This window comes from Acipenser ruthenus, chromosome 4 (genome assembly GCF_902713425.1).
Source record: "Acipenser ruthenus chromosome 4, fAciRut3.2 maternal haplotype, whole genome shotgun sequence".
NCBI lineage: Eukaryota > Metazoa > Chordata > Actinopteri > Acipenseriformes > Acipenseridae > Acipenser > Acipenser ruthenus.
This window is the reverse complement of record NC_081192.1, coordinates 90363428-90390297: the sequence shown is the minus strand read 5'-3', so window position 1 is coordinate 90390297 and position 26870 is coordinate 90363428. Positions and strand designations below refer to the sequence as shown.

The 26870-nt window shown below is 38.0% G+C and overlaps 1 protein-coding gene across 4 annotated transcripts; it reads right to left on the bottom strand.

The window, feature by feature from the left end:
* Positions 1–409: 409 nt before the first annotated feature.
* LOC117399888 (versican core protein-like) lies at positions 410–26066 on the bottom strand. 4 transcript variants are annotated; one of them, XR_009328562.1, is made up of 16 exons: positions 25777–26065; positions 21359–24745; positions 18152–18377; positions 17690–17820; positions 17385–17553; positions 16947–17089; positions 14705–14839; positions 13317–13474; positions 12476–12602; positions 11620–11805; positions 5774–5923; positions 5456–5610; positions 3659–3785; positions 3332–3517; positions 582–1333; positions 410–530 (listed from the first exon to the last, which is right to left on the bottom strand). XR_009328562.1 is itself a non-coding variant. In XM_033999320.3 (15 exons), the coding sequence occupies exons 1-15, from the start codon at positions 25856–25858 to the stop codon at positions 1314–1316; spliced, it is 5382 nt and encodes a 1793-aa protein (XP_033855211.3). In that variant the 5' UTR covers positions 25859–26065; the 3' UTR covers positions 410–1313. The 4 variants fall into 4 exon arrangements, 3 of the variants coding, with proteins under 3 accessions (XP_033855211.3, XP_033855212.3, XP_033855213.3); XM_033999320.3 differs by having other exon boundaries at positions 410–1333; XM_033999321.3 differs by having other exon boundaries at positions 410–1333; positions 16947–17086.
* Between the last annotated feature and the right edge of the window lie 804 nt (positions 26067–26870).

Sequence of the window (26870 nt, the reverse complement as noted above, 5' to 3'; positions counted from 1 at the left end):
GGAAGGGTTTTTGTACTTTGTGTTAGGTTTAGTGTCAGTGTCTATCCTTTTCTGAAGCCTCCATACTGTTAATGACTGAAAAGGTGGATACAAAAGATGATCCCATGTTATCTGGCAGAAAAAAATAATGTTTTACTGGATCATGGATTCATTAATAAAATGTTTTTTTCTATTGTTTGCATTACCATTAGAAATGCGTCTTAATGGAATAAACTGGGCTTCAATGTTTTGTTTAAAAAGTGTTGCCAAGATTTATCCTTGGTTTGGTGTGGCTTACTCAGAGTCAAGTGTAATTGTAACAGTATTAGAGACTATTGACTATTTTAAACTATTATGCCTTAAAAGTACATGTATAAACTGTTTTAAAGTGGTGCCTTCCCCCTCTCCCACACACAAACACACAAAATCATAAAGTTTGAATGGTTTCACTTTTTATTTCAGAGGTTCCAGGTTCCAACTCTTCAGTGTCTAAGACAAGAGTCTGGGATGCCACCACAAGTCTCTTACAGGCCCCCCAGATAATCTTCAGTCTTGCATCCATTTTTCTCTCTTGAGCATCGCTTATCAGCATTTAATGAAACTTTGCATGGGCATTTGTTCAGAAGTTTCCAATGTCCTAACATGAATTGCTTCATTTTTTAGTATTTATTTATTTATGTATTTATTTATTTATTTGCTCCAGGATAGATGACTAAGTACACACACAAAAAAAACTTTTACATAAGAATCTGTATGTTGTACAATTACTTACCCGCACAACAATCTATAGTTAAATTGGGAGCAAGCCACAGGTCCAAAAAAAAAAAAAAAAAAAAAAAAAACAGATGAAAGTAACAATAGACGTATAAAAGATGTGTTTTACAATATTTTTTTGTTCCTTGAAGTTTGTAAGATACAGCCATTTATAGTTTAACTAACCATGTGTCACTGTTAAATCATAAAGTGTGATCACAACAACCTACAGTCAAAGTACATATAATACATTTTTTGTAAAAGTATGAATAGTGCAGGTACCAAGATACAACCTTCCACTGGTCAGTCAAAGAAGTGTTCTGTGAAAAGAAGCGAGTTAACACCTGCCATAGCATCCATGAAAAACTTTGTGAGCATATCATTACAACAAGCAAAACCTACATGGTGGTTACAATTCATTTTGGTGGACCTGGAAACACAGTTTTTAAAGTCATTTATATAATGAAGTTTCTGAACTTTGTTTAAGCAGTGAAGGATTATATTGTGAGCTGTTTCTTGATAGGAGACGTCTACAGCTTGTCCTTTATGCACAGGATCCACTGTGCTGTAGAATGCATTCTTTAAAGCCTTTTGCATGAAGCTGTGTAATTCAGAAAGGAAAAAATGTTAGGACAGTGGCACCTACACTAACTGGTCACCAAAGGTATAAGACATGTATGGATGCTGAATCCATATGTCGGTCTCAACCTGGTGATAACAAAAACAGCTGCTGGATTTACTGGCTGATAAGACTAGGTGGATTTTCAATACAGGTGTCAATGTATTCCTGACAAACATATTACTCAATCACTGTCCAGGATGTTCTCTCTTTGTATTTGTTACTGTTTTTAGTCAAATAATTCAATAAATCTTACGTATTGTGCACTTTCTTTAACTACGTACTGTAGGTCTCAAATGTGCTGTCTTGAAAGAAACGCATGTTATAGGAAAGATGTATTTTCATTTTTAAAACATGTTATCTTTTACTTTAGGTTAAAGAAAGTTATCAGTTGCCTTGTTAGAGAATCTGTTACACTTGCACTTCCTTGGTAATTGGTCAACAAAGCATGTCAGTCAATATGGGAAACAGCTGGTTGGTTAATGACAGGAAAGAAGCCATTGAAGGGGTGGGGAGAGTGCCAGGTGAAATGACAGAACAAGTGCAACACTAACTGAAAGCACAGCTTGCAAACAGGTGTCTTTAACCAAGTGTAGTACCGCATATCATGCCCTATGTATCATCATTTTTTCCTTCATATATTAATTTTATTTTCAACTTTCACAGCACAACCCATAATGTATAATATGATGTTTTCATTAGCTTCTTTCATTTAGTTCCTGAAGCGAGCATTTTTCAACTCATTAAAGTTAATTTACATGTGATGTTTCGTTCACCCTATTTGCATATGTGTCCTTGTTACTTACTTATAATGTATGATGTGTTTTGTGGATCATAAATGTATTTTTGTTCAGGTAAAAACTTACCCAAGTATATTACTGGCGTAACTGGTGGTAACTGGTCAAGTTTCTCATTAAGTTGGGAATGTTTTTCTTTCTGACACATGCATACAGTAATATGATTTTTTTTTGGTTTCAGTTAATGTATGATTTATTTCCATTAATAAATAAATAAATAAATAAATAAATAAAGCCACAACCTTTTCAGAGTCATTAACAGTATGAAGGCTTCAGAAAAGGATAGACACTGACACTGAACCTAACACAAAGTACAAAAGGATCTTCCTGAAGCCAGACCTGGTTTGTTTAAACCACGTAACACATCCCTGGATTAACATGGTATGGCATTTAAGCAACGCTTTCGGTTACATTAAGATCCTCCAATCAACGTCAGATGCTATCCAATGACTTGCAACAGAGCACTGTACTCAGAGGAGTTTCTACAATTCAATTTTTACAATAAATGTCAACATGGCAGAGGTGGTAGAGATAGTGATATTCATAATCAAGTGTGACATGGTAACCTACCTGTGCTGTGTGTAGCTTTTGATAGTGCCATTTATAGTTTTATTCTGCTGGTAACGAGCGGATGGGTCAGATTTATTGAGCTTTTGTTATTGCAATGTATATAAACAATTTCGAGTTGTACAAAAGGTATTGCCGTAACCATACAAAAAAAAAAAGCTCTGAAAGAAAGAAACGATGTACAAACAATACATCCCTTGGGAAAAAAAAAAATATTTGAAATGAACGAAATTACAGCAAACACTATGATCCTATGATACATAGGGCCCAACATGTTTTTAAAACAGAAATACATGTAGCGTGTTTCTTTCAGACCTATATATCAAACAGAAGTGCACATCAGGTAAGATGTATGGAATTATTGTGTTAGCTACAATCACTTTTAAATATAAAGGCAATGTTATTCCGTTTTTTGCTGGGGGCAAAGTGTTGAAGTGAGAAGTCCTCAGAGAAAGGATTTTGGATTGAAGAGATAAACCTCTGCATATAAGGCATATTCACAGGAGAACCAATCTGAACGATGCTGAAGGATCTTTCAAAGTGGTTTCCAGTTACACAGCTTAGGGAATCTGACTCACAGTAGGCTCGTAACTCCAAGCTCTTCTCACAATCTTACCTTTTCCTTTGCAGGTCAATTTTCCAATGGTGTGAAAGGCCATTTCTAAAGGAGCGTCTTGTGTGTCACCAAAGTGCACAGACTTCACTGGCAACAATGATTTACCCCGCAGATAGCCTTCATCTGTTCTCCAAATGTGATCGTTACTGTCACAGTTACAGAGCCTCGCTGGACCAGAACATGTGCCTGAACAGGAAAACAAACAAAAAAATCTACAACGTGCTGTTATAATGTAGCCTTCTATTGCTATGATGTCACTATAATTGTTATGCTTTTTAATATAAAAAAATTTCAAAATTGTGAATTCTACACCAAATATACAAATACCTGTCATTCCACAGGCACAGCTACTGCTGTTGACCTCAGCCCCTCCCCAGTGAAACATCTTTTGTCCATTCCAGGAGACCCACCACCCCCAACCGGACTGAATGAAACGAATGTGTCGACAGTCAAGCTGTGAGAGAAAAAAATAAAAAATAACACATCTCTTGAGCTACTCTGTTTCTGTTTGCCAACATTTAAATTCATTTGACGAGAGATTGATACCGTAATTAACCCGACTTCATTTAAAAAAAAAAATCCTTTATGTTGTACTTTAAAACAATCAAAAACACTTATCTAAAATGAGTTTGAAAAAAAAAGTTCTTAATATAGCCTGGTCCCACTAGGCAAATATGTAATCAAAGATCATTTTCCATAGCTCTCTACTGAGTATGGAATGGAAAGAACCTGTCAAGGCACCTTCCAACTCAGCACTTGCTGTGCTCTTCAGTGGGAATGACAAGGTGGTCCTGTCTGTCAAACCGAATCTCGACGGACACCCGTGAGTGGGTAGTGCTCCCACGCGATGTAGCTGGTCGCCCAACTAATGATTCGTCAAAGTCAAGTTGTTGCACATGCTTGAAGTGAGAAAGAAATCTCTTCCTAAACAGATCAGGTGGTTCTATATAGAGCTCTTGTGCATCCTCCCCTTCAGCCTCAAGTATATCAAGGGTCACCTGCACTGTCAACCTCCTAGACTACTGTCTTACTACCAGTATTGCTAGTTTGATTGCTGTTTTACTGTGATTTACAAAGTGTCTTCTTTTATGCTCATCTGTGTGCAAGAGGTGAAGCAGGTTAGCAGATCCCAGAACAACAGAATAATCCTAGAGAGCCATAAGTGAGGTCTTAGACAATAAAAATAAAAAAGCACTTCTACTGTTCGTAACCCTCCTAACCCGAGTGTCACTGTGACCATATGGTAACACACATTTTTATGCGATCCGGAAAAGACAGCAACTGTAATATTTGAAAAAAGATTGTTTCAAGTTATAAAGCCGATAAGGGCGATAAAGGGCGTCGGCTAAGAAATTAATAATAATAATAATAATAATAATAATAATAATAACAAAATCGACATTTTTGGCGACCAAGCAGCAACTGAGAACGTTTGCTGCTGTGCATGACCTATGTGGTCGGGCCACCGGACTCAAACGATGGAATCTCAAATAACGATGTCTATACTAAGTGCTGAATACAAAATTGGACAATTGTTTGCAATATTGGCCAACTTAAAAATGCTTTTACTGTAGAACCTCTTAATTATCTGACCCAGTGGTTCTTTACTTAATACATACCAGTCCAGGAACTTTTTTCCAACCATGTCCATAAGTGTTGAATTGAACAGTCAATAGAACCTGGGTGTTGATAGAACGTAGGTGTGCAATTAAATAATGATGACCCTGGTCCTGGACTGGACTGAAAGAACCACAACTGTGTGCCACTGATCTGATATTCGTGTACTTTGGGGTCTAAAATATAGGACCTGGGTTATACGAACAGTATGGTGAAATAGAGTGATGGACCAGAGCAGGCTTTATGGAACAGATCGTTCTGAACAGATTGGTGCCAACTCGCAAACCACTTTTGAAGTAAAATTAAACTTGGCAGATATATAACTTGGAGTTGGCCACCAGGTGGGGCCAGAATGTAACTCTATCCAGGCATGCACACACACACAATAATCTGCATTGAGAAAGTGGGGGAAGTGGGCAGCTCAGCAGTGCCATCAAACACATCCCAGGGGGAGCTCACACTACCACATGACGGTATGATAGAGTTTAATGGATTTAAAGATCTCACCTTGACATACTGTTGGCAGGATTTAGAAACTCTAGTAAGCGCATTTATTTGAATCAAATCTGCTTCATATTTCAGCTCTCTGCCATAACAGCCCTGTTCTTCACAAGGGGCGACACGCATGCGGCTTTCACTGTCATGACTCACCACTGTGATACCTGCATCAGAGGAAACAGACAAATGAGGCTCAAATACATACTGTTTAACAAAACCAAGGGATGCTGGAAATATAGTATGTATGGTGGTTGCAGGTGGGCGATGAAAACCTAAACATGGTTAAATTATCTTTCTGCTAGGCTTCCATTTTCTGAAACGTTTTACCAGTCGTGGGGTTTGAGGTCATGTCACAATAAACCTCAAACTGGAAGACTCCTTGTCCGACTCCGTCAGGATCAATGACATAGCGTCCTGATTCAGCAAAGCCTTCCTCTTTGAGTGCTGCACAAGACTCAAGCACTGGTACTCTGTTCTCTGTAAAAAAAAAAACAGCCATTCAAAAATAAAATCCATTTTGTCCTACTTAAATTACTTTAACTACTAATTGGTCATTTAAAAGTATGTTTGCATTCTTATCAGTATCACATATCTCATTAGTCAGAAAAGGCCTGAGTAAAAAGATAGTGTGACAGGGCAAAGGCTGCATAGCTCCACTTGAACTTAGGGGGCCATAGCTTTTTTCCATATAGTAGCCTACTAACACTCGCCATATTTAAGGTGGTACGGCTGAATTACATTATTAGATGGTAAATTCTGATTTAAGTTTATTTTAACAATTCCTGCTTTGAAATAGTATGTTGTGTTGCTTTATGTTGATGTAATAACATTGTATTTAACCATAAATAAATTGACATATTTAACCATAAATATGTCATTTATTTTTATTTATGTTTTAATTACCAATGTTTAATTTTACCGTTTTGAAGCCAGTCTAATAAAGACACGTTATATCAGGGCAGCAATAAGTAACTTACCTAGTGAAAAGTTTATATAATATAACGACAAATATTTTAAATGGGAAATGTAAATATCTTAGAGAGGTTACTCACTACAACACTTAACATGGTTATCTGGAATATAATAGAATGGAAGCGAAAACACACCCAGATAGCAGGTTAAAGGCCAAACTTTCCAAAGAAACTCTGTTTGTATTCCTCTGTGCAAACTCTGATGCAGTTGAGGTCATATCTGTCAGGGTGAGGGTGTCCTTATGGCAGTACCCACACATTAAGTCTCTTCTGTGTTATTTTTGATCGTAAATAATTTTTTATGCGACAAACAGATGAAAAGCACCTTTAGTCAAGGATCGCGATCACGGCACCTGTGTGGACAGTCCATCGTGCAGGACAGAGAGTTTGCAAGTTTTGAGTCTCTGGTGACATGTCTTTCTTGAATGTTTCAAACAAGTGGGTTCGATTCAGGGATAACTTGATAAGGTGAGTCACCTCTAACTCTAGGTCCAAAGCACTCAAGCAGCTTCACACCTTTTACTTGCATCTTGTAGGCACAGGTTTCTACAATGTGCCAGGCAGGGAATATAAATGGCTGCAGGGTTTTGTTGCTTGAATTGTGTTGCAACACCACGGATGTGACCAGACATATTTGCTGCACCATTATATGCTTGTCCCCTGCACAGTCGGAGTGGCATGTTGCAGCGTATTAGAATGTCATTAAGAAGACTGTAGATAGTAGCCGAGTGAGTCTGAGGCTGGCTAATTAAACCAATAAAATCATGTCATTTTTTGCATTTTTGACATGTCATTTTTGTCATTCAGCCAACAACAGAGATATGGACAGTCTTCAGCATGTAGTTGCAAAAGCTGAAACAGATTTCCACTGTGGGCATCAAGCCCTTCTACTGCTACTCCTTGATACATGAGGTAACGAAGGGAGGTCAGTTGTTTCAATAAGTCAGTTGGGCCTTTAGTTGAGAATCTAGCTGTATTGCAATGCTTAGTTGTTTTGAAATCTGCGTTTGGACAACATGCCCCACATGTCGACCTGTTCCTATCCAATTTTAAATAACTTTAGCATAACAGAGGCAGAAGTGTTAAAGGGACCAGGAGCTCTTAAAATAAACAAATCCCCTGGGCCGGATGAGATCCTCCCAATAGTACTCAAAGAAGTTATTTACAAACCGCTAACCAAGATCATGCAACAGTCTCTTGACACAGGTTGTACCGACAGACTGGAAAATTGCAAACGTAATACCGATCCACAAAAAGGGAGACAAAACCGAACCAGGTAACTATAGACCAATAAGCCTGACTTCTATTATATGTAAACTTATGGAAACTATAATAAGATCTAAAATGGGAAATTACCTATAGGGTAACAATATCCTGGGAGACAGTCAGCATGGTTTTAGGAAAGGGAGATTGTGTCTAACTAACCTGCTTGACTTTTTTGAGGATGCAACATTGACAATGGATAATTGCAAAGCATACAACATGGTTTATTTAGATTTTCAGAAAGCTTTTGACAAAGTCCCGCATAAAAGATTAATTCTCAAACTGAACGCAGTAGGGATTCAAGGGAATGCATGCACATGGATTAGGGAGTGGTTAACATGTAGAAAATAGAAAGTACTGATTAGAGGAGAAACCTCAAAATGGATCGAGGTAACCAGAGGTGTACCACAGGGGTCAGTATTAGGTCCTCTGCTATTCCTAATCTACATTAATGACTTAGATTCTGGTATAGTAAGCAAACTTGTTAAATTTGCAGACGACTCAAAAATAGGAGGAGTGGCAAACACTGTTGCAGCAGCAAAGGTCATTCAAAATGATCTAGACAGTATTCAGAACTGGGCAGACACATGGCAAATGACATTTAATAGAGAAAAGTGTAAAGTATTGCTGCAGACAATAAAAATGTGCTTTATAAATATCATATGGGAGATACTGAAGGGAACTATGAAAAAGACCTAGGAGTTTATGTTGACTCAGAAATGTCTTCATCTAGACAATGTGGGGAAGCTATAAAAAAGGCCAACAAGATGCTCGGATATATTGTGAGAAGTGTTGAATTTAAATCAAGGGAAGTAATGTTAAAACTTTACAATGCATTAGTAAGACCTCACCTAGAATATTGTGTTCAGTTCTGGTCACCTCGTTACAAAAAGGATATTGCTGCTCTAGAAAGAGTGCAAAGAAGAGCAACCAGAATTATCCCGGGTTTAAAAGGCATGTCACATGCAGACAGGCTAAAAGAATTGAATCTATTCAGTCTTGAACAAAGAAGACTACGCGGCGATCTGATTAAAACATTCAAAATCCTAAAAGGTATAAACAATGTCGACCCAGGGGACTTTTTTGACCTGAAAAAAGAAACAAGGACCAGTGGTCACAAATGGAGATTAGATAAAGGGGCATTCAGAACAGAAAATAGGAGGCACTTTTTTACACAGAGAATTGTGAGGGTCTGGAACCAACTCCCCTGTAATGTTATTGAAGCTGACACCCTGGGATCCTTCAAGAAGCTGCTTGATGAGATTCTGGGATCAATAAGCTATTAACAACCAAACAAGCAAGATGGGATGAATGGCCACCTCTCGTTTGTAAACTTTCTTATGTTCTTATGTTTCTTATGTTCTTATTTAGTTTTTTCATGTTGTCTAAAGGATTCAACCGAATTTTTCCAATTTTGGAAACCATCAACTGTGAATGCCCTCTCCGTGTTTTTGTTAACGTTTAAACCCTTAGCTGTGCAGAACCGACAATATGTACAAAAAAGTTTTCCCCTTACTGCACAGAGTTTTAGCCAGTCTTTAAATCATTTACACTGCACCGTTTGCTGAGACGCTCCCGTTGCTTTACCGTCTTTGTTGTTTACAATATCGTAGGGTCCACTAGTTGGCAAGGCCTGATAAGATCTATACAACATTCGGAGGAACACACTACAGCGGTAATTGTGGAAGTCATCAAGACTGGTTCGGATTCAGTTTCTTCAGTTACATATTGGTGTGTAGTTGCTGCTTCGTTGTCAGTAATTGATTTATTTCCACACTTCATATTTGTAGCCTAGGACAATGCTCTTGTTGAATTACACACAGTCAGTGAAAATGACATAACACTGTTGTGCCACAAAAAAATCTTTCAGCGGCTCCAATAATCATGCTGCTAATTCTTTCTAATCTTGCGTGGTGTTGTGGGGGAGGGGGTTCCTGAATGGGGCTGAACGGAGACGTCACGGCCAGGGCCATGGCCTGTGTGCCCCCTCCACCCTCCCGCAACCCCCCCCGGCCACTGTGACAGGGTATCTGTCTCTGAAATTAGTTTCTGCCTACACACATACACATACACACATTTCCTTGAATCCCTGTTTTTTGTTTTTGTTACAGTAAAAAGGAATAGGGCATGAGGGGTCACATGACCAATTTAAAACAAAAGGAAAATGACTCATTTATTTTGTTTTTCTTCTGATGTAATTATTATTTGAGTATGCACTATTCACTTCTATGTGACTAACAGGGTGTGTATGAAAGCCAGCAGTTCCTGCTTCCAAGGGAAGAGGAGGCTGGCCACTGGATAGTGGAGCACATGGGCAGTAGCACACTACTAGTGTTAGTTTGATTGCTGTTTTGTTGTTTTACTGTGAGTTAAAAAGTGTTTTCTTTTATGCTCATCTGTGTGCAAGACAGGTTACCAGCTCCACAACAACCTAATAAAGTCTATTTATCCAAAAGAACTTTGTCTGTCCGAAAGCTAATTCTTACAGATAGATTTTTAGTAGTTACTTCCTGATACTTTGTGGAAGCACATTCCATTGCGTCCCAAACTGTCGCAGTGAACTTTGACCCACATGGTTACCCTACCAGTTCGAATCAGTGCAATCCTGACCGATCACCATGGTGGTCTTATATCCTATTGACCATTATGGCAAGTGTTCCAATCCAAAATGTTTAATGTTTATTTCAACTTGTGTATAAGCCTGCAGAGGTGAAAGTATAAAATAGTCTATGCAGTACAATGCAACATGCTTCTGCAAACACTTCTGCTGGAGAAGCTGAGGAAGTAATTTTAATGATGATTTTTTGGGTTTTCTCCAGACTTGTAATCAGGACATCTGCAGAGAGCAATGTAATCGCTTAGCTTCAAAAGCAGACTGCAGGAAGGGTATTTAGTGACTGATCACAAAGCACGGCTCACCAGGGCCCACATACTTCCTTTTTTTTCCCTGGGCGCCACTTTTCGTTTGGGGTCAAAAAATTGGCAACAGCTGGGAAACTTGGCATTGTAAAAGAGCCTGGCCTCTCTCTGCTCTGGGGGAGACATGGGGAAGTACTTACGGCCACATTGTGTTCCTGACCATTTTAAAGTTCAATGGATTTTCAAATAAAAACACCAAACTTTTTAATTCCTGTTAAACTTTCACAAACATTTCATTGAAATGTGTTCTAAGACAAATCAAATGGAGGTGGAACCCAAAAGTTCTATTCTATTATGCACCAGTTAGTGATACTAAAGAAAAGAGGTGTCTGGATTCATAAAGAGTTTCACATTTATTATACTAAACCATATAAACCCTTATTTATGGTGTTATTTATAAATATAGCGTCAGTATTTATGGTGCCTATTCTGCCTAATGGAAACCTTTTCCCTCCAATTATTATGTAATGTATGTCCCAGTATGTATGTCACACTTTACAATTTCTTTTGCATATATCTGGAAAATCACTTCTATTTTATTGCTAATTCTTACTCTACATTATGTAATATTGTTGACATACAGTATGACATGGTCATTCACATTTTCCCCACACTGATAGCTCTGATTTTGAATTTACAGTGGCTGACAAACTTGTTTAATTAGTTCTAATCAGCACAGCCAATCAAATCTGGACTAAAAGAAGGCATGCAAGCCCATATCACCACTTACCTGGTGCCTTTACTAAGTAATAAATTAAAGAGACTCCATTATTTCCCAAATAGAAAGAATATACCATAAAATATTCTCGAAGTTTGCAATTTTGGTGATTGCTATGTTTTGATGCCAGTGTGAAATTCATTCTGGTGGTCTGAAGCTGCACCCTCAGTCAACACTTCTCTGTAATAATTATAATATTTTATACAGGAAAGTATTCCTTGGAAGGTGTGTAAGGTAGTACTGAATTATGGGCATATAATTCTGGCCTGCATGTATACAAATTAATACTTGTGGGATCTTACTTTGTCCTCTACAGCGTAGCTTGCCTATCCTGTGAAACGCCATCTCTACCGGTATATCTCTTGTGTCGCCAAATCTTACTTCCTGAACTGGCAGAGAGGATGCATCTGTCAGCAATCCCTCATCAGACCTCCACACTTCATCGTTCGCATCACAGTTGCATGTAGATAATCCACGGTCACAGTCTCCTATCGGCACAAATACACATCATTAAAAATGAGAATCAGGCATTATAAGAAGAACTAATTCTTAGTTCTTATTGATGTATTCAGTTCATGGCTTCCTTCTCCAATCAAAATGGAGCTAAAGGACCCTGCACTTACAGTAATGCCTTCCTAACACATTTATACAAGACTAAAATAGGATTTTTTTTTAATTGAGAAGGACCTCATATGATCAGTTTTGAAATAAAAAATATTTTCATTTTTAAAAAATGAAATCTGGCACAATACTAAATTTAATAAAGTTTGATTGCTTTTCCTTCAGGTAATATCTTACTGTTTCACTTGGCATTTTGATATTATTTCATGTAAGGAATAACTGTCCCTGGGGACATGGATATGGTGGAGGAGCCATTGTATGCATTACACATGTTAATTTCCTGAGAACTGCTCATCAAACTGTGAGGAAACTTGGTTAAGCCATTCCTTAGTTACTATGCTTTCACTATGCTTCATTACACTTTGCTATACTTTTACTATGGGAATCGTTTATAGTGAAGACAGAAGCGATCAGCTCTCAAGATCACAAAGAATGACCGTAACTAAGGGATCTCCTGGGTTAATTCTTCAACAGTAGACACCAGGCCTGACATCTTTCTTGCTCTGAGCCCAAACGTGAACCCTTCGTTAAGGCCACCTCTTTCTCCACAGCCACATTTCCCACTGTCCGTGATGGCACCACCCCAGGAGTTTACTTTCTTCCCATCTCTGGACACCCACCACCCCCAGCCCTCCTGTAAAAAGCGGATATGGCGACACTCCAGCTGAAATAACAACAGGGAAATTATGTTAACTGTGGGCAGGCATTCACCAGTTACACTCACTATACTGTACATTCACACACATGTCTTGTATTATAGCAGGTGGCTTCTGTACTTTTTATCATTTTACATTGTGTTTTAAAAACATATTTCCCATAAAGTACAGTTATGTGTGCAGTACAGTAGTTGTCTATTTATTTTTAATTATAAGTATTATTGTTGTCTTTATTGAGTTTGTCTTCACATAGAACTATATTTTTTATTGTATTTAATTGTTTTTATTCAGATAAGAATTGGAATAAACTAAGCTTATTGAACAGTGTCACATTAGCTGATTTCTCTCCATAGTTTTAATCAAAGTAGGCACTGAGTATGTTGTATGTTCAGTTGCTTTACAGAAACGTACAGTAAGGCCCGAATTTCAATGGAAATGACAAAATCCACTACTTTTTTACACTAGCAAATCTGTAAATAAATATCCCTGTTTTCAAAAATGATCCTCCATTTTATACATGGATTGCATTTTATGCATAAGGTTCTTTGGTTTGTGAAAAATGTTAACATAATAAGCATTACTGCAGTTTTATCTGCTAAGTGTATGTTTTCCACTAGAAAAACAAACTAGAAAACACAGCTAATACCTGTGAAACAAAGTATGAAAGCAAAGCTGAAAAATACATACTTCGTTACTATATGATAATCAATGCTGATACTTACTCTAACAAACTGTTCACAAGACTCAGAGACCTCCGTCAGGGCCCTTAGCTGGTCTATCGATGCCTGGTTGTATATAATATGTCTGGAATAGCAGCCAGCCTCCTCACAGGGAGCAACACGCAGTCGACCCTCTGAGTCATGACCCACCACCGTGACACCTGAACTCGAAGAAACAATCATTTCATCCACATGAAGACTCCACCGAGCAGTACTTCATAACACAACCACTATTACAGCTTCAGACCTTTTTCAAAACAGCCTACAGTTCCTGTTATACAGTGCAATATACTGTATGGAGGAGTATATGGGCTAGAGACCAGTTTATATAGCAAACTCTGAATATCAGTTTTAAAGTCATGTTTTAAAGTTTAGAGCCACGACTGTGTTTAAAGAGCCAGTATCACACATATCTGTGTTATAACAATGTCTGTGAGATGTATTGGGCCTTGCTGTGTTGTTTCCTATCATCCAGAATAACATTCAGTGCTTTTTTCGGGATTATGAACAGCTTTGGACAACTCTGATCTATCCTGAAGTTTGGTTGTAGTGTTTACATTCTTGTTCCCGTGCCAGAATTAGCACTTTCACTCTTTCCGGTCAGGGAGCAGTATGGTGCACACCGATAAACGTCAGTGGATGCACCTATTCTCACTCAAGAGTTCCCCTGGGCTAAACTACAGACAGCAAGGCTGCAGTCTCCCTGACGTTGTGTGCAGCAGTGAGGGGAATGTCAGTCTATGAGTGTATTACTGCTGTGTATTCCTGACGACATCAACCAGTACAAACTCCTGCTCGCAAAAGGTGTAATCTGGGGTGCAGCCGATGTAAGAAATATAACAGCCTGTCGGTTTCAGACATGTTTTAATATTGTATCCTTAGACACCATTATATTGTAGCATTAAATACAACAGAATGGCATTTCACCTTCCCTTTCAATACATGTGTATCATTATCATTATTATTGTCGTTGTTGTTGTTATTATTTTATTACTGTTATTATTATTATTATTACTATTAAAAGGGATACAACATTATAATAGCTGTCCTGATGACTGGCCTATGGACAGACTAGACATTCTTTTGTTATATTTTTTACCCCACTTATTCTTTTATTCCCTGTATTCTTTAAGATTATGCAAGATTTGTGTGTTTTTTCACTATATGCTGGTTAAAAAAACACAAACGGTGTAAAACAACCACAGCGGATTGTGAACTGAATGTATTATAAACCTTCCAGCTCTCTGAATATTGGCACTGTCATTAACTTTATAAGATGCATGCAGTTAACCTTTAAGCTGTCTGTAATGATGTACACCGTTAATTTGGCTTTTCTTTCAGGAAAAACTGGTGAAAATGCAGCACTGGATTAAATACTTTGTGAATCTGACCTGTTGCTGGCTCAATGTCCATGTCACACTGGACAGCGAAGGGATCAACCCCCAGTTCCTCTCCATCAGGGTCAATAACGTAGGTCCCAGACTCCAGGACACCTGCATTCCTCAAGGCTGAGCATGACTCCAGAACTAGAAAGAGGCAAAGACAATAGTTTTATTACACTGATTGGTATCAAAGAACAAGTACAGTAAACTGAAATTTAAGAAAATGCAGCAAATTTTGTTTTGCATGGTTTTAAAGACTGAATGAAAGCTAGTCAGATAAAAATGTTTTAAAGGTACACCATTGCAATTTTCTGAATCAGGAACCTATATGTAATAACATCTTTAATGCTGCAGAAGTTCCTGATCTTTCCCAAACTTGTTTTTTTTCCTTATGCAAGATGGACAAACCCCCCCTTATACCCCCTGATTCTGATCATTTGTAATAAAGGATGGCCTAAACAAATAATCATGATTCATATTCAAGTAATATGCAAGTAATTTTCCAGCAAATGCACAGACACACATGTGCATAATACATGAGCGACATTACTTAGTCAAGTCTTTAACTAAAATAAAGATCTGTGTCGTTGACATATCGAGATGTAACAGCAATTGTTCACTGCACACCACCTGCAATGGAACTTTAATGAGAGAATCATAGAATACAACCGTGTACCAACTATATAGACCCTATGTCATAGCATGTGGTCTGTGTAATTGAAATGGCCAGAGGTTAAAGCAATGCGGCAGTGATAGGGTTAATTTTTACTGGGCAACACTGTAATGGAACTTAAGTACGAAAATCAAAGAATACAGCTGTCTTAAGATGTTAACCTAAAGTGTACTGTCTCTATGCAGTCAAATGGCCTCAATATGGCAGCCTTTATAGGTCAGAGGTCAACTTCATGGTCAACAACACATTTAGCAAGAAGGGTTTATATGATGCTGGAAATATGAAGTCACCTCAAACGGTTTCTGACATACAAATGTTCAACACTGTGGCAACGGCAGCTTTGAAAAAAAAAAGAAAATAGGAAAAAAATTGTTAATATAATAATAAACTTTATTTTAGATAGTGCCTTTAAAAGCAATCATCTCAAAGCACTTTGCAAGAAGAACACAAATCACAACAACAAAGAAACACAGAAGATAAAAACATTCACAAAAATGCCTTTCTAAAAAAGTAAGTCTTTAAGCCAGATTTAAAATCCCTGATTTCTTTAGATACCAAACAAACTCTCTAACCTGTCAAGTAGAATATCAGGATTTACAGTGTCAAATGCAGCACTAAGATCCAGAAGAATTAAGACTGATAATGCACCTGAATCCGCTGCCATAAGAAGATCGTTAGTAACTTTAACAAGGGCAGTTTCAGTGCTGTGCAGTTGTTGAAAACCGGATTGCAAAGGTTTGTAGAGTTTATTTGCAGTAAGGTTGCAATTTAATTGCAATGTGACAGCACGTTCTAATATTTTAGCAAGATAGGGCTAATTTGAAATGGGCCAAAAATTATTAAAGTTATCCAAAGCTATGTTTGGTTAGAAATAGCTAGATCTAGCATCCCTATATTCAACCAATGACTCCTTCCATGAGTGCAGATGTACAGTTAAACCAGAGTCCTGCCACCTACGCTCAATTTTACGACAACAAGCCTTAATAGAGCGTAGTTGGACGGTATGGAGCACGGCGAGTATAGGAGATAGACCAGACTTGACTGGGCCAGGGTGTCAAGAGTACTTACTAGGGAGCTATTGAAAAGCTGAACCTTTTCCTCCAATGTGCCAGAGACAGAAAAAACAGAGAGTGAAGAAAGAACAGAATGTGTGCGTGAAGGGATAAAGTGAGAGACAGGAAGTTCCAAATCAAATAAACTAGCCATGTGGTCAGATATGCCCAAGCCTAGATTAGTCAGATGAGAAGCAAGAGGGCAGCAGTTAGTGATAGCGAAATCCAACGTGTGGCCTTTGCTATGTGTCGGAGCATGAACAATCTGTGTAAGACCAACACAATCCAAAAGAGCTAAAAATTCCCTTGCCAGATTTCATGTGAATAATGCAGTCACCTATGATTAAAATACAGCAAAGATAGAAGATCAGAGAATTCTTAGAATCCTTAGGTAGTGTAGACACAAACAGCAAAAACCGGTATGAATTTATCAATTAAAATGTACTGTCAATAGGTATTATTTTGTAACTTTCATTTGAACTGCTTAGCTTAGGGTACAGTGCAGCTGTCAGACCCAATAGCTCACCTTGACAGTGGACTCCAGCTCTCTCAGTTGTCCCACATTCTACTCCCCTCTTGACCTCACAGCCATCCAGAGAGGTTTCATCTCCACTGCACTTCACATATGAGATGCTCACCGGTAAATCCCCTTCCCGCAGTTTAATCCTGCTAATTGGTAATCATTATTTTTATTAGCTATATATCATCTATATATCATCAGGAAATACATGCTTAGTCCAGTCAAATACTAATAGGCTGATATACTAGCTACTTACTATATAAAACACGTTCTGTTATCTAAGAAGCACTATTTAAGCCACAAACCAAAAAGGACACCTAGCCAATGTTTGACTCTGTGAGGTTTATAGAGCTTTACTGCTGTGGAGGTTCCTGATCTTTCCAAGACAGTAAATAATAAATACCAGTGCGGTATATATAATATGATTTGTAATTTCTGTAGTACCTGGTAGCCCAAGCCATTCCAGAGAATCCCAACTGCCGACAAACCACTGCTGCATTCCTGTTGTCCCATTGTTTGGCACAAATTCCTCCCTGGTGCCCCCCGTACTCCACTTCTACCAGCCCTTCAAATCGATTCATCCCTCCTCTCAGGCTGATCTGACCTGTAAGGACTGCATGAAGTTTAGTGAGAAAATAAAAAAAATTATTTGGCAAATTGTTTAACTAGTCTCTCTTTTTACATGCTGTTGAAAAATAACCCTTATCTCTTGTTGAGAGTGTGGAAAATTTGACATCCAGTATATTTACCTGCTAGTGATTTAACAGTACTGAACTGGGCTGAGAAACCATCTAGTTCCACAGAGGAGTCGCTCTTCATGACCACCATCATAGCATTGGATGTTGCTCTGAGCTGCGGGGGCAGTTCTGAGCCACAAAACCTGGTAGAATTAGTTTACTGATGAGTATACAATTGAGTTGTCATTTCAAACATGTATTAGATTGTTGTGAATACTACCTAGCACATTTGTGCCTCATTTATATCCGCACCATGTAATCCTTTAAATCTCATTTCATTTCACTATGAAACTTGGGGGGCAGCTGGTCTACCTGTAGTAAAACAATCCAGTCGAATACCGGTATACAAAGGTGAACAATCACCACTATAATAGATATCATATTTTTGGAGATTTCCTATTTAAAACTACCTTTAATATTTACAATAGCTCAGTCTCAGCCATCCTAGTTTAAATGAATCCCAGTCACTGTCACCTGCCCAGCTCCTGCTTTGCAGCTCCTCTGCCATCGTACACAATCACATAGTCATACTGGCAGGTTCGGTGCTCCTCCAGGACCAGGGAGTGAAAGTCCAAGTGGACGATGTGTCCGACTGGTGCTTCGATCACCCAGGTGCAGTCCATGTCACTCAGATAAGACTGAGGAAACCCGGGGCTCTGGAACTCTCCCATCACTCCCCTGAGAACCCCACCGCATGAAGCTGATAGAAAAGGAAATGATTGGTTACATTACGTAACAAAGCAGTCAGATAATTTTTCCTGCCAGGCATTGCGTATGTTGCGTCTATGTGTGCGGACGATAAGTCTTTAAAATGGAAATCAGCCCTGGGAATCTTGAAGTAGTAGTAGCTGACAAAATAATTCCATAATGCATAGAGATGCTTTTTCCTACTAAGCCAACACCAGCCCCCAACATGATTAATTAATAGTGTGTAAGCAATGTTTGTTGCTGATATGAATCAATATGGAATTTAAGAATGAAGAGGAGCGAGTCTTAGACAAACCAGTTTTTCAGATTTCACAGAAAGGTATTATACAAAACATTAACAAAACTAATGAAGAGAGGGAAAACTTGCTTATTATTTGTGGGACCAAAGAATACAATGAGTGGGGTCTACTCAAATGATCTAAAAGCCAGCTTCATTTAAAATGGTCCCTCTGTGGTACTCAGCAGTCACAGCAAGTGAAACAGACCCTACACAGGGAGACGAGCGCTGAGTACTACGTGCTCCAGTACCACCTACTGTAATGACACCTACTTACTGATAATAAAATCTGCAACTTTACAACCCTGCATTGGCCTTTCTCCTGGGGCTACCACCAGAATAATCAATGGGTGTCCATAGCATTTCCTTAGTGTATTTATGAGGTAATACATACCTTGGAAAACACCACAAGGAGAAGGAGACAAAAAAGGAAGCCAAGAAAGCTGTCTAAAACAAATGCCTTGACAGAGTATACAAAACCAGTACACTAAATAGTACATTATTGTTGTTTTTTATAACTTTTGCCCTATTTTAATGATCTAAAGAGCAGCTGGATGTAGATCCCCTGCAGTCTGTAACATTTGCAGAATCATGATGCGTCTTGAACTTGAGTGGTGTTCCATCTCAACACCAATAACTTTTTTTTCTGTTCTCAATTCTCTGTGCAAATAATTATTTTTATGTGTTTTTATGCCGTTTGAATGATTTCCTTTGGCAGTATCCCTAAGACACCCAGAAGCTTAATGAGTTCAGCAGGGTCCGTTACTGGCGTTACTGGCCTAACCCACTTCTCTCTGACAGTGTGTTTCACAGCTCAAGGCAGAACATTCTGGAGGAATAGACTACACACGCAAAGCAGCATGACTGTTGACCTGCTATTGGATTGATTTCTAATCTGTTACCATTTATTATACACACACAACCTCTTCCCAATTCAGTTTTATTTTGTTTCTGAGATTTGAAACATAATTATATTCACTTTCATTGGGATTCCAGATTCTGTTCTTGCAAAAACACAACACAAAGTGCCTATATACGCACAGCGACTGTTGAAGTTGGACAAAAGTCATAGAATAACTTTAAGTGTACTTTGTCTATCCAATCTCCATGCAGTTAACACCTAATTCGCTGCATAAATCAGATTTTCATAGCAATACCAGACACACTTTGCTAATGGATATATTGTAATTTCTGGCTAGAAAGTAAGAGTTTAAATATAAAACAGCCACGTTTTCAAAAATGCATATGCATTTGAAAATATTGTATCTTGAATGTGTTTTTATAATTATGGGTTCAGTGCTGTTGTATGTCCTGTAGGTTTGTTGTGTAGTAATATATAAAGTTTACATAAAAAGGGTGACTCTACAGAGAGTCAAAGTCCTGTGCACATTGTGGATCATGTGTATTGTACTGTAGATATCATGGGTAGTTTCCCATGGTTGGTTACACTGACTGTCATAAGAAATGTAAGTATTTTAGCTTGCAAAGTATACAAATGAATGTGGCCCCATGACATACAGTATTGTCACTACAAGACCTATATAAGCAGTGTGAGAGTTGTGTGAATATTCACCAACAATCATGGGAAAAAGTGACTTTACAGGGGGTGATATCAATCGTTTCGCCCCTTAACCCCATGTGTACATTGACCAACGTGTCCATCAAGACAGTCTACCAGATATTTTTGGATTGGCAATGTTTGTAGAAAACCACTACAGGAAAGCACAATTCCAGTCGCAAGTGGGACTAAGCCCACAGCTGTTTGTAATGTATTGTGATAAGCAACAGGAACTCTACAGGGGCCCAAATAACAGAGCCTGGTGAATGGATACAAGCCAGAAAGTAATCTGGCCAGCACAACAGGGTCAAGATATCTGCCGTCTCTGACAAGACCATCATTTAAAAAACATATCTCTGAGTTAGTATCACGAACATATTTTGGTTCGATGAAAGATACTTTAATTTGCCAATACTCTTTAAATTACATCCAAAGAAGAATAAAATGATAAACCATTGAACAAATCTTGGATGTGGTTCCCATTCATTTAAACTAATAAGATAATAATGATTCTAGAAACTCATACTGGTGTATCCTGAGCTGAAAGCAGGAAATGTTTGTATACCATGCTTTGAACAGGATAGCTTGTGTGTGATGTCAGACCAGGAAGTGCAGAGACACAGTACTGTGGTTGAATGCTGGTGCACGAGTTTCATTATAAAAAAAAGATTTAAACAAAACACTTTCACAATACAAACAAAACGGCACAGTGGCCAAAATAAACAGACACGGAACAAACAAGTATTGTGCTGGTGTAAAACCTCAGCCTGGTCTCTCATTCCGCCTCTGAACACACTAACCCCATTCAGCCAAAGCTGCGGGTTTTTATACATGTGACCGTCTCCAGTTTAGCAATAAATTCATCAATCTGGAGAGGGTCACATAATGCACGGGTTTAGCATAGATGGGAAATTTTAACCCCATCCATGCTGTAAAACAACAGTAACAAAACATTGTGTTTTTAAAATACCAAACCAGACATTTAAATAATAATACATTAAATACAAATACTAAATAACACACAAGGGCGGGCGGGGTTTACCCTGTCACACATGCATACATATTAACTATGCACATTGTTTTTATTTTCTTATTTTCACTGTAAATGATAATACCGGTACATATGAAAGCCTCTTACCTGATTGTACATTTGAAGATGGCATTGATGTGGGAACATGAGTAATTGTGCTTCCATCAGTCATAGGAGAAGCTGTCACAGTTTCTGGTTGAGAAGAGTGAGACTCAGGGAAAGCACCAGTGGGAGAAGATGATGGTGAAGCTTGCAGTGACTCACTGTTAGATTCTGTGATGGTTTTCTCCTCTAATTCAGCTGTAAAGTCTCTTTGATCAAGAGTCGTCCTGGTAGGCTTCATGGTGGATGATTCTCCTCCATAGTTCAGTTCATCATTACCAGCCTGGAATTCATTGTTCCCTTTGTGACTTCGTTTAGTTGCTGACTCTTCTGAAAGTAGAGAGCTACCTTCTGTTATCACAGGTACAGTTGTGATTGGGGTTCTATCCCAGTGTGTTGACAGTTGGATATGTTCTGTATTGTTGTTAACAGCGTCCAATCTTTTAACTATGGTCTCAAGAGATATGTTCCCTTTCTTAACTACATTCAGCGTAGACGCATCATGTTTTGAATCTTCTCTCGATCTCACGGTGGAAATATTCTGTGCTGTTTTTCCATCCAGGATTTCCTGCGATGATAGTTTGGGCAGGAAAGAGCCATGTGTCAGAGCAAATTCTTGTTGTTCTATATATCTCGGGCGAGAAATAACAGATTGATCATCAAGTTCAGGATTCTTTGTAGGAGTGTCACTAGATATTGCTGATGAAGTCTGCTTGTAATGATTTAAAAATCTTACAATAACTTCATCCTGTACAATTGCACTTGCATTATCTTTTGACAAACTCATATGGTCCTTGTGTATTTTATATAGTGCCTCACCATCTTTAGAAGTGATCGCTCTGTTGTTAAACAATGGTGAAGGTGACACACTACCAGTTCCTGTGTGCTCCGATACAGGCCCTGTGGAATTCTGTGCACTGCTGGTAGTACTTTCATTGTGTGCAATAGCTGTGAATGGTTTAGTTATGCTCAAAGTGATTTCAATACCTTTATTGAACTTGAAAAGATTGTTATGAAATGCTTTTAAACTGGTACTGGTAGCCATATTGCTTGAATGGTCACCAACAACCATGGAACTGCTTTGCAAGGTTTCCCTGTCTTCAGGCACCTCTTGAAAATGATCAGAAACAGGCATGGGGGGCTCTTGGGTGTGTGCATACAATCCATGATGAGCACTAGAAAAAGTTTCATTATGTGAAGCTCCCTGGGCTGCTTTTAATGTTGGCCTTCTGTCACCAGGAGTGGATGTGCTTGAATCTACCCTTTTGTCGGCCGCAAGAGTATTTTCAGCATTCTGCTTACTCATGAAAGATGCCTGTGTACCATCTTTATACAGTATCTGATCATTTGAGTCGCGACTGTTAAAACTGGTTGTTGTTGGAACTTGTTGCCAGCTTGGTGTAACCAGCTCTTCAGCTTCACTGTTTTCTGTAGTGAGCCCGGGTTTCATTTCATTGTTTTTAGATATCTTACCACTAGCATTTATTTTTATCTTTGCCTTATCCATGGTATTTCCTGTTTGCTCTGAATTTCCTATTTCTTGGTTTTCTGAAATAGAGATTGCATAACCTGTGTGTCTATCTGCACTGCCCTCTATGTGTTTTGGTTTAGCAGTAGCTAGGTAGAAAAAACTACTCTTTGTTGGTTCCACTGGTTTGAATAAAAACCTTTTAGCAAAGGTTGTAAACTCTGTTAGCTGTCTCGTATCAGATACTGTTGTTGAGACATAAGACTGTGTATTTCTTATAGATTCATTATATTTCATAGACATATTACTAGCAGAATCTGTAAAATCCACTGGCAGGTGGACAACTGATTCCTGTTCTTTGTTTTCTGCCATTTCTGTATTTAGTTTTAAAGGCTGGTGGTCAGAACTGACAGTGGTGGCTAAAACTGATTTAAATACTGCTGTCACTGATCCATAAGCAGGTAAAGCATTGATTTCCGTAGTTTGGGTAGCAGGACTTCCTTTCAGGTGCACTTTGTTACTTGACTGTATATCCTGGCTAGTAAAAGTTGGGTTAAATGTATTAGGATGTGATGAGTTATTTAGGGAAAACTCTTTTTTTGTAGGTAAGTTGGGTAAAATAGATGTGCTATATGCAGCTGTTCCCTTTTGCAACAAACGCAAGTTGTGATCTTCTGACTTGCTAACGTTAGTTGATGGAAGCACCTTATTTACTGAGTTCTGCACACCACGTCCTTTTATTTTCAGTGAACTCTGATTGTCAAAACGTTCTGATGTAGAAAACGTTGTGGCTGCTTCAGTATGCTGGGTTGTGAATAAAGTAGTTTTGCTTTCTGGTGCAGCTGTAGAGTTTAATGTTGATGTATCAGTCATGCTAGTAAAACTATTTGAGTATGGAGTCTTGGTCCTTTGCAGGACATCTTCTCTTGTAGAGGTGCTTAGAGTGTAATTTGTTTGAGTTTGTGTTAGTTCTGCATAACTTTTGTAACTCGCATCTGAGATTCTGGTACTCAAGGAAAGCACATCTGTTACCTGGGAAGTGATAGTATTTGCAAAAAAATTATTCAGAGCCTTGCCATCTACTTTTTCTGCAGGATTGTTTAAACTTTGTTGGGTGCTGGTTATAATCACTTCAGGTGATGCTAGGTGATGCTGTGTTAAAGATGATGAGTCTTTTGTTTGCTTTTTATTGGTTTCAATGCTGTATTCCTCAGTTATTCCTTCTACTTCTGAGGTTGTTGAATAGTTTTCTGTTGATAGCAGGGGGACCTCTGTTAGTGTATGGCTGTCAAATCTAAGTTCCTGATTTTCATCAAAGATGGTTGGAAAATGTAAGGTCCCATCTTTTCCTCTGGTAGTTCCAGTAGGACCCTCAGTCGGAACAGTTTTTTCTATAAAATCATTTAAAGGTGCTGCATCAATAAGTATTTGATCAAACTGTTCTGTGTCTTGGACAATATGATTATTCTGTAAATTTGTTGCTGCCACTGACACATACTTCAAGTCATCGCTTGCAGTAAAGCTAGCGTTAAAATCATTAGTTTTCAGAACACCATTCTCTTCTGTTTTTACCTCTTTCGGTGTCTGTGTATTAGGGAATAAAATACGGTACGCTGAGCAGTCATTATCATCTTTGTGACAAAACACATCCCATTTTTCTAGCAGATTTTTCCTGATTCCATATGTGATGACACCAGTTTGGTTCTGACCACACCTCCAATGTTGACTAACTCTGGGATATGCAACTTCTCCAGATGAGATCCAGCCTGCCCGACATTCTTCAAGTCCCGCCTTGTATGCTGTATACATCTGCTGTCTGTCAGCCATCGTGGCACCAAAGTTCCTTTGACAAACAGCCTTGGCTTCCCAGAATGTGAGGCTATATCGACTGTGATGATCATAGTGAAATACACCAGCCACACGTTCTGAACACAAATAAACAACAAAAAACATTCAAGTTAATGCAAACATAATGATTCCTGTTACAATTAGGCCATTCAACAAGTTAAGACACCACTGACATTTTTAAGGAAACCACAGGCCATTTGTGCTCTATTCACTAATAACAAGTACAATGTGTCTTCCATTGTTATCACTTAGTATGTCAGTAACATACACCCCTCACCATGGCTGTACATTTTAAATTAGAGCTATCAGTATGATGAAAATGCTGATGACTGTGACATACATATTAACAATATGCACAGAATAGTATAGAACAGGAAATGGCAATTAATATTTTAATGAACATTGGATAAGTGCTATTTGGATGTCATTAGGTAAGCAAATTAAATGTTATTATTATGGTAAAGTATATTAAAATGACTGAATTACACCACCATATACCCCCACCATTTGAAATTAATGTTAATATAAAGTTTAATCAGAACTGGATAAGCTTTTTTTTTTTTTTTCAGATACCAAAATGCCAGTCAATGCTTTACATGTCACATTGGAACAAATGGGCCGAGCACCCATCCCTCCAACCCTATCCTTCGTCCTGCTAAAACATTTACAACTTTATTTTACAATGTGTAAGGCGCATAGAATTGTCTGTAACAAGAAACCTGGCAGATTTATTGTTTGCATATCAGAAGGACTAAATCTCACTTCCCTTGCTCTGCCTTCCCAAAAAAAATATATATATTTTTGTAACAGGTTTTGTCTCGAGATATACTTTAACGTATACTATTCAATAACGAAATAATAATACAGTAATATATTGCACAGATGAATGTCCACCTAACTCTATGCACAACTAGTAGTAGTACACACGCAAGGTTCTAAATCAATGAGACTACTTTAAAACACCCAAGGAATAAAACTGGATTTTGTCTTTACATTTTTTGCAATACTATATCACTTTTATTCATATGGGAACAATATAGTTTGCAAGATATTCTATTTAACGATCTATTAGCCAAGGACAGTTATGTTTCCTGGTTATTTTACTTACTGTTTAGGTAGTACTCGCAGCTGGGAACTTCGCTGAAGCCTGAATGAATCACGGTCTGAATAATGAAAAAAATCAGCAACATGCCTTAATGTCTTGGTGAAAACAACTAAATGATTAAAAAAATACATACAAAATACAACAAATCACAAAATATCACTGAAAACTCACACCCATTCCAGAAAAAAAACGTATCAATAAAATAACAGTCCCCAAAAAAGCACTCTGATAGTATCACTTGCTGCGCAGAAGACTGCGCGTGCAGGTTTTCTAGTAGAGTCAGTACTATGGGTTACAACAATTCCGTGGTCTTGATATAATCACCTACAGGAAATGTAATCACAGCCACGCCACTTACTGGCTGTAAACATAGCAGAAATGTTCCGGGCAAGCTTATGAAAAAAAGACCATCGGCAGAGGTATCCATTCTGTAATACTACAAGAATACTGTATGGAACTATAGGGCCAGATAAGCATGGGACTGGACTTAACTTGATAGATAGTATTAACACTCATGAAGAAATTCACGCCTTCTCGACCTCAAATAACCTATATATTATTTCTGACTCAAAATAATGGCCCTATCCGATAACATCTGAATATACTGTAGTTCCTGAGACTATGCAATTTAGTATCTATTTTTAATTAACACCAAACAATTTGGGTAGCAATTTCTTCCCTGTTGCTATTTTTTATTCCATGTACAGTATAGGAGAATGTAAAAATATTAATATCCAACACACATTTACACACACGCATAGTAAGAATATAAAATGTTTACAGAAGTTATATTAATTTAAGTTTGTAGGTAGTCAATGACTTTCTAGTTTCAGTAAGGTCATTCAATTTACGTTTTCTATTGCCCCAGGGTCCGAAACGACCAGCAAGTGTTCAGAAATAGAAAACCTTAAATTGTTTTAACTGGCATATAGCACCCAATATACTCAATATTGAATTCCTAAATTATAATGATTCATACTTTTTATTGCATTTTCTATAACTTTAAATATTTCAACGAAATAAATACATAACAAATACAATTAACTATATATATATATATATATATATATATATATATATATATATATATATATATA